We start from the raw sequence: 8,267 nt of genomic DNA on the forward strand, positions 1-8,267 counted from the left end.
GGTTGACAAAAGAGGGGGAGGCCTTCAACGAGATGGATTGACACGGTGGCTGCGATGATGGGCTCACGTATAGCAGGGATAGTGGAGCTGGTGTGGGATTGGGCAGTGTTTCGTTCTGCTGTGCATGGGGTTGTTATGAGTTGGAAACAACTCTATGGCACCTAACAACAGAATGCCATGAAGAGCTTAAATATATTTTGTTTTTAACTCCTCAGTTGCTTTGGATTTTATCCATTTGCTACTAAGCAATGGGTCCTTGAGAGCAGGGATTAGATCTTATTTGTTTTTATCCCCGTCGGCTAGCAAGTGAACATATATAAATGATGAATGCTATCAGAGGAAAGGGCAAACTTCCCTACTGATTACTGAAGAGATTCCATTCTTTGGCTCCATTCCTTATTAATCCATTCACAGTTTGATCACTGAAGTCTGATAGTCATTCATGCTATCAGTCATTTTATTAAAAAAAAAAAAAAATCCCCATTCTTCTATTTAAGCTTTTCACTTTTAGGAGCTGACTTTCACTCTTCTATCCTGTTTCCTCTATTTGTTGTTGCTTTAACCATTGCTCAAGCTCCCAAGGTGTTTGATCTAGAAAAGTAAAGAGATCTGTTGCCAATATACCACCATTAGTCAAATTATCTAAAAGCACAGTGGAAAGAGCCCTGGAGTGGAGCTAGGATACCTGAGTCCTAGGGCTTCTTTGTTACTAACTAGCCTATATGTTCTTGGACAATGAGCCCTGGTGGTGTAGTGGTTAAAGCATTCAGCTACTAATCAAAAGGGCAGCCATGGTTCAAGCCCAACAGCTGCTCCATGGGAGAAAAATGAGGCAGACTGCTTCCATTAAGATTTACAGCCTTGGAAACTCTATGGGGGCAGTTCTGCTTTGCCCTACATGGAGGCAATCCACTCAATGGCAGTGGGTTTGGTTGGTTTTGGTTGTGGGCAACTTGCTTCCCCTCTCTATACCTCACTTTCTTTTTCTTAAATTCAGAGAGTGGGTCTAGATAACCTCTGAGGTCGTTAGTTTATCACAAATTAGGTTTCCAAAGTGCAATCCAAAAGTGAAGTGCAGTGGTCAGCATACCTCTGGGTAGCAGTTATAGTTACAATAGAAGTTCGCCGGATTTCTCTTTATTATTTATGAACAGTCTCAGTGAAAGGCTGTCAGGTTTGTTAGGAAGAGCATTCCGTCTTTGAAAGCTGGGTTTCCTGTTCTGTCACTAATTCTGGGTGCCCTTAGACAAATTCTTTTCTCTGGACCACAGAGGAGGGAGGTTCCTGTTATCCATTCACTGGAACACCTGAGCTTTCTGCGATTCAATCCCGGTGGCTCCGCCGAGGAGCAGGGTTCTGGCCCATTTTCCCTTTCTGAGGAGCCATGTAAGAGAATGCACGTGAGTGGGTGAATGAATGAACGAATCTTCCCTCCCTATTCTTAATTGCACTCATAGTTAAATGTACTCACTTAAACCAAATAAATCAAATCATCTGCCATCGTGTTTATTCCGACTCAAACCGACCTCATAGGGCAGAGTAGAACTGCTTCATAGGGTTTCCAAGCCTGTAAATCTTCATGGAAGCACAATGCTTCATCTTTCTCCGCAGACCGGTTGATAGGTTTGAACCCGCCCAACATTTTGTTTAGCAGACAAATGCTTTGTCTTAAAAATTCTCTACTACAACTCTCAGACTCTTAACCAAATTAACCAGTCTTCCTATTTACATGCCTTTTTAAAGACAACTCTTCACTTCGGAGCAAACAGTAACTTAAAAAACCAGTACAAAGCGTAGAGGTGGTACCCCCACCAAACTCCTCCCCCTTTCTCCTCCCAATCCCCGCTCTCCCAGCCCTAGACTTGGGTGTTGGTGTTGGCTCCTCCCCAACAGGGCTTTTCCCAGTAGGTGATCCACCTCTGGGGGTGCTAGACACTCGCCTGCCTTGGAGTTGAAAACAGCACATGTTTAGTGAGGTTAAGGGGTGACTACGAATGTGTCTTGGAACTGTTGTAAGGTCACGTCTCTTCAGACACCGGGACCTCTCCCAGTCCCGCGAACTACTAGCTCAGAACCACGGGACACACTGGTGGGTTAGGGGCAGCGTAAAGGCATGCTCTTCCAGGGTCACCCCCGGACCACCTGTAGAATCTGCATGTCAACTCCTTTGTCTTCAGCGCCACTTCCGTAGCCAAACCTTTAAGCCAGGAAGTTCACTTGGGATATTGTCCTTATCCCCCCTTCCCGCTCCTCAGCCCTCTCCGGGCCGGCTCCCCCCTCCAACCCAAAGGTAGCAGCATTGAGAGCCCCAAGCTCGGCGCGAGCCGCCTCCTCACTTCCCATTGGCTGAGAATACAGGGAACGCGGTCACGTGGGGGCGCGGCAGTCCAGCTCCGGGGCCGCCATCTTGGCGGAAAGTTTAGGGGGAGAGCGGTTGGGGGCGCGGAAGGAGGCGAGGTTCCGGGGGTGGGGCGGCCGGGAAAGGAGAGGGCTAGCGGACTAACGGGCCGCGGCGAGTGAGGAGGCAGCAGCGGCATTCGAGGAAGAGGAAGAGGCAGCGGGGGTGCGGCCGCGAGGGGAGCTCCTCCCCCGTCCCCTCACCCCCTCAGCTCGGCTCCTTTAGCCCCGGGCGGGGCGGGGGGCGTGGAGCAGGGCAGGGCGGGGGAGCCGCCCCGACTCGGTTCGGAGCGCACCCCAGCGCGGAGCGCACGCCTCTCTCAGGAACTTTGTGGTGGAGCCGCAGGTGTGGGGGACCGCGGAGGCGTGCATGTGGGGCGCTAGGGCGTCGCGGAGAGCGGTCGCTGTCCTGTCCGGCCTTTGCTGGAGTAGCAAAGGAGAAAGCAAGCAAGGAGAAAGGCAAGCGAGTGGAGGGGGCTACAGCTGGGCGGGGTGATCTGCTCAGCCGGTTCCTTCTAGGAGCCCGGCACGGCCCCTGCTGGCTCTGGGGCCAAGGGTCGGAGCGCCTTTTGACCCCTCCCCCCGTAGCAGGTGGGGAGTCCGAATACTTATGCCAGGGTTGGGGAGGTGGCCCCAAGGCTAGGCATTTAGTGTTCTTTAGAGAGGCAGAAGCTTTCGGAGAGAATTTGCAAGAATGCATTTCTGTCTGCTCTTAATTTGCAGGGGTGCCCCCTCCCCCACGGAAAAAGCTTTCTAGATTGACTGACAGCGTAGGCTTTTGAGTCCCTTCCTTTACTTGGAAAAACTTTGCTAGGTGGGCTGTTCAAATGGGGCTGGGAGTTATTCGACTTGAAGTGTAGGGAGAAATGCTAGTTTAACCACATCTCTGTTCTTTTTCTTTCTGTTTGTGTTTTCAGAGGTTTGTGCCCTCTTCCTGATTCTGGAGAAAAATGCCGGTCCGGAAGCAAGGTGAGAATTTATTTCGGAACTCTCTCATGTCGGTGTCACTTGCTTTTCTGTACGTTTGTTTTGTGATTGTTAAACTTCAAAATATTTGTTTAACTTTGATGAGACGGTCTTAGCTTTACTGTTTAGAGAATTCAAGCTTCACATAATTTCAGAAGAAATACCTAAATGTTGTTAAACTTCCTTAATTGACAGCTCTCCTGTTACTAGAGAGGCAATAAATATTTTCCCCTGAGCTATCTTTTTAAAAACTCCGAATTGGTATTTCAGTATGTCACCTTCTCCTTACTAACCACTATTTTTTTTGAGCAGATGTGGAATACTAAGTACTAGTATTTTGAAAATATTTAGGATTTGAATTATAATGACAAATTGTAGATAATCTTCTTTTTGCATATCAGGTAATCTGAACTATGTTGATAATACTTTGATCTTTTACTGTGTTTTGCTAACAGTACACATGTATTAGAAACTACTCACCCTCTGCTTTTTTTCACATGTTAGATAACATGTGGTTAAAATTTTTTTTGATCTTCCTAGGGACTATATATTTACATGTACCTAATAATACCAGTTGACCTGGAGGATTTTGGGAACTTTTGAGGTATTTTGCAGAATCATTTGTCTGCATAGCTAGTGTGTAATACTTTGTTGTAAATATATCCTTTTAATCAGCCTGCTTTTTCTCTCTCAGATACCCAGAGAGCACTGCACCTTTTGGAAGAATATCGTTCGAAACTAAGCCAAACTGAGGACAGACAGCTCAGAAGTTCCATAGAAAGGGTTATTAACATATTTCAGAGCAACCTCTTTCAGGCTTTAATAGGTGAGAATTTAAACTTTGCTTGTGACCATTATGTGTCTGTTAGGCTTAATCCTCCTCTGAATTCTGTTATTTTAAATCAAAGAGAATGATGTACTCCATGAGATACTCAACAACTTGAATGTCTTCAGTTAGGTATATGTTTCTGATCAGCGAGTATCTTTTCCAAAAATATCTAATAACATGAATAATTTCCAGCATGATTATTTCAGTGGTCTTTGATAACTATGTTTAATATTTTAGCATTAAGTATTAAAAGATGGAGGGAGAAGTTGCACAAATGTTTCAGGATTCAGAAGGCAGTTAAGTGAATTGTTAGTTTGCTTCTCCATTTGGCTTGCCATTCTCAGGAACCCTGAAGGGTTCTGCTATATTTAATAGCATCCATCCCCTTAATGTGGACTCCTGTTTGAACTTTGATTTCTTGGAGTCATAATTTTAGATTGGAACATTATCTTAGTAATTTTATTTTACATAAAAGAAAATTGAGGGAGAGTTTTATTCTGAATGTAATTAAATTTATGGTTGTACAGTTTTTTTAAAAAAGAACCTGATTAGTAGTCAAGCATTCTGAATTCTGTTTCTGACACTGCCATTAATTGAATAAACTGATACGAGTCATCTAACATTTTCTAGGCCACTATGTTAGCTGTAGAATGTGGGTGGTGAAATAGAACTGCTTTTTAAACCACCCCTCCTTTTTAAGAGTTAGATCATTTTTAACAAAATCTTATATTTTGTACACTAGCTATGATACGTAAACAAGGTGTCCTCGCCCTCTTCTCTGTGTATCTTGAAAAGTTTTCAAATCACTGAACTAGATATATCCCTTCCAATTCTAAGAATGAAATTTTAAAAATAAGTTGTTAGCTATATAGCATTTTAAAATAAGGCATATACTTCATTGCATTATACTTATTTTCTCAGTAACTCTCAGGCAGAGATGGCCATATATTTATCTGTTGACAGTAATTGTTAATGTGAACAGTAGACTACCTTTAAGTTAGTGTACCCTGTTAAATAACTTACTGGTAAATTGATGCTGTCTACTAAATTTGCTTTAGAAATACAAAGAGATTTTTAAGAGGACCCACTTGATATACTTGAATAATTTTTTAAAATTTAATTTTATTATAGACTTTTAAAAATACACACAAAAATAAACTATACAATGAACCTGTAACCCATTTTAAAAAATTATCTACATTTTGCCATTTTTGTTTAAACTGGTGGACATTTTTTCACATTTGCATTTCTGAACTCTGAGGTTTAAGGTCAAAGTGGATGATCTAATTGGATTCCTCTCCTCTACTACCTTGAGACCAGAAGAACTAGATGGTGCCTGGCTATCACTACCGACCACTCTGATCAGGATCACAATAGAAGATCCTGGACAGAGAGGAAGAAAAAATTCAAAATCATAAAAAAGACCAGACTTACTGGTCTGATACAGACTGTGAACCCCAAGAATGTGGCTCTTAGACACTTTCTGGCCTGGAACTGAACCCACCATCAGGGATCAACTTTCAGCCAAGCAATAGATAGACCTATGAAGTGAATAATAACACTGGAGAAGAATGTACTCCTCAGTATAGTCAATTATACCAGACCAAAAGGGCAGCATTAACCCAAAAACAACACTCAGAAGGTAGGAGGAGGCAGAGAAGAAGGATGAATGGAAATGGGGGACCTAGGCAGGAAGTGAGAATAGTGCCATAACATTGTGGGGATTGTAACCAATGTCATGAAACAAAAAGTGTGTAAATTGTTGAATAGGAGACTAATAAGCTCTGTAAACTTTCACCCAAACTACAGTTAAAAAAGGAAAAAAATTGTATTCCTCTGACAAAGCAACAAAAAAGGGAGAAAATAATTTTTCAGTTATTTGGTTTTCTCAATCACTTTTAAACCTAGGAATGGTTTATGTATTAGGGCCACTGTTAATTTAGAAAAAAAATAATGTGACTTGTATGTTCTTATTTACTGTCTTTATATATATATATGCATGTATATATTTTTTAAAATTTTAATGAGATTTAGATGGAAGTTTACAGAGCAAATTCATCTTCCATACAGCAGTTCACATATACTTTGTCTCATGACATTGACTGTAATCTCCCACAATGCAAAAGCTCCCCTCCCACTTCTTCCCCATAGCCACCTCTTCTCTGTATCCTTCCTTCCATGCACTCCTGCTTCCCAAGCTGTTTCCCTGTGCATGCACAGCCATTCTGTTCTCCCATGATTGCTCTCTTCAGGGAGTGTATCTCCCTAATGTAAATGTTCAGCTTGTCTGTCTGTCTTTTGTTTGGAAGCCACATGAGTAGGTTCAATTCCAGACCTGAAGGAGAACTAGGGGCCGTAGTCTCAAAGGTTCCACCAGGCTCATCAGACCAGCAAACCTGGTCCCTTTTTTTCTTTTTTATATGATTTTGAGTTTTGTTCCACATTGTTCTCCCACTCTCTCCAGGATCTCCTACATAGCTCCACCTTCGAGTGGTTGACAGTGTTAGCCAGGCACCATCTAGTTCTTCTGGTCTCCTGGTCATATAGGGTAAAAATCACATGGTGTACCAGTTGCTTGGACTAATTGTTTCCATGTATATGCGTGTATTTTGTATATGTGTGTTTGTGTGTGGATAAATTCTGTGCGTGACAGCTGTGACTTAAGAAAATTAAATGGTGAGTGAAGTAACTAAACAGCTATATTTTGTAGTTTTCCCCCAAAATTGGGGTGGACTTGCTATGGTTAAAGGGATTTTTGTCATATTCTGCCTTGTTTTAGATTTTGAATGTGTTATTTGTTATTATGCATAATTTAATTTTAATAGAGTTTTTTAATTACCAAGTTTATATTTGTGAATCTTATTTGCCTTATACAAATTAATTGGTCATGAATTTACTAGGATGTTTAGATTATACATATTTTATGTGGGAGCTCTGGTAGTGTAGTGCCTAAGGTGCTTGACTGCTAACCAGAAGGCTGGCGGTTCAAATCCACCAGCCACTCCTCGGAAGGAAGGTTGGGCAATCTACTTCCGTAGTGATACTGCCTCGGAAACCCAAGGAGGGGGTCGCTATGAGTCAGGTTTGACTCCATGGCACATAACAACAACAACATATGTTATGTTTAAAGGATACAGTTTTAAATTTTAGCTGTAAGAAAAGTAATAGATTCTAGGAGTTTTGAAATGAGTAAAAGTTAGTAGAGGTTTTTTGTATTTTTATATTGTAATTGAATTATTGGCAACACTGAATAAATACATTTTCGTGTGTTTGTTGAAATTGGATTATTTCATTAACTTTTATTGTCTTTCTCAGTCTGGGCCAATAAGATTTTCTGTTTACTCTATACCTTTACCTTTCTCTTTGTCACATGTCACAGTATACTTTAAGTCTGTAAGTTGCCCCAAGCTAAATCAAGAGTCCATTGTGTCCTTAGTATGTACTGAAAAAATGTTGAATCAGCTGCCTTTTCTTTAGTAGGTAGCTTCTGCCTTCTGAGTTAGTACCTGTGGACCATAGAGTTAAAGGAGACATAGATCCTGATGACCCACATTGTTTAAAAATCATTTGGTGCTTTGGTTCTTGACCTCTTTCTTGAGTTTGGAAATCATTTGGTACTTAGGCTATTGTGAATTACGTAGTTATTTGCTTAAGATATTAAGTGTCTTTGGACTTGCAATCAGTATTATTTGTTGATCCTTTGTACTGACTTTTTATGCAGTTAAGAAAGTTTGTTGTAAGACCTTCTAGGGATATTGGTATTGTAATAATAATGATTTTCTCCTGTGTAGAGGATATGCAGGTTAGGTTTCTGGTACCTTGAGATCATTCTAAGAGACAGAATGTCTATTCTAAGACTAATTTTTTAATACTTCAAATTGAAGTTGAATTGCAGTCATTGTTTAATTAGTAGTGTTTTGCATTGTTAGTGAAACATGAAATAATGGTATATCTTATAATATCTTTGATTCAATAAAATATGGAAATCATTGTCTAGCTCTCATGCCTGGCAGTATCCTTGAAGGATGGTTTCAAATGTAAAAATTATTGTAAGCAGAATTTTTTTTTTTTTTTT

General features: G+C 41.1%; 1 protein-coding gene across 1 annotated transcript in view; it reads left to right on the forward strand.

Annotated features, from left to right (window-relative positions):
* Positions 1 to 3,347: 3,347 nt before the first annotated feature.
* DLG1 (discs large MAGUK scaffold protein 1) overlaps positions 3,348 to 8,267 on the forward strand; it is a 392,072-nt gene continuing 387,152 nt past the window's right edge. Inside the window, exons 1-2 of the mRNA XM_007957092.2 lie at positions 3,348 to 3,366; positions 4,058 to 4,189. Of these exons, the coding sequence (XP_007955283.1) occupies positions 3,348 to 3,366; positions 4,058 to 4,189 (151 nt within the window). The remainder of the gene's footprint in view (positions 3,367 to 4,057; positions 4,190 to 8,267) is intronic.

Source organism: Orycteropus afer, unplaced genomic scaffold (genome assembly GCF_000298275.1).
Source record: "Orycteropus afer afer isolate SDZICR_OR568_19922 unplaced genomic scaffold, OryAfe1.0 scaffold00703, whole genome shotgun sequence".
In the NCBI taxonomy this organism is placed as follows: domain Eukaryota; kingdom Metazoa; phylum Chordata; class Mammalia; order Tubulidentata; family Orycteropodidae; genus Orycteropus; species Orycteropus afer.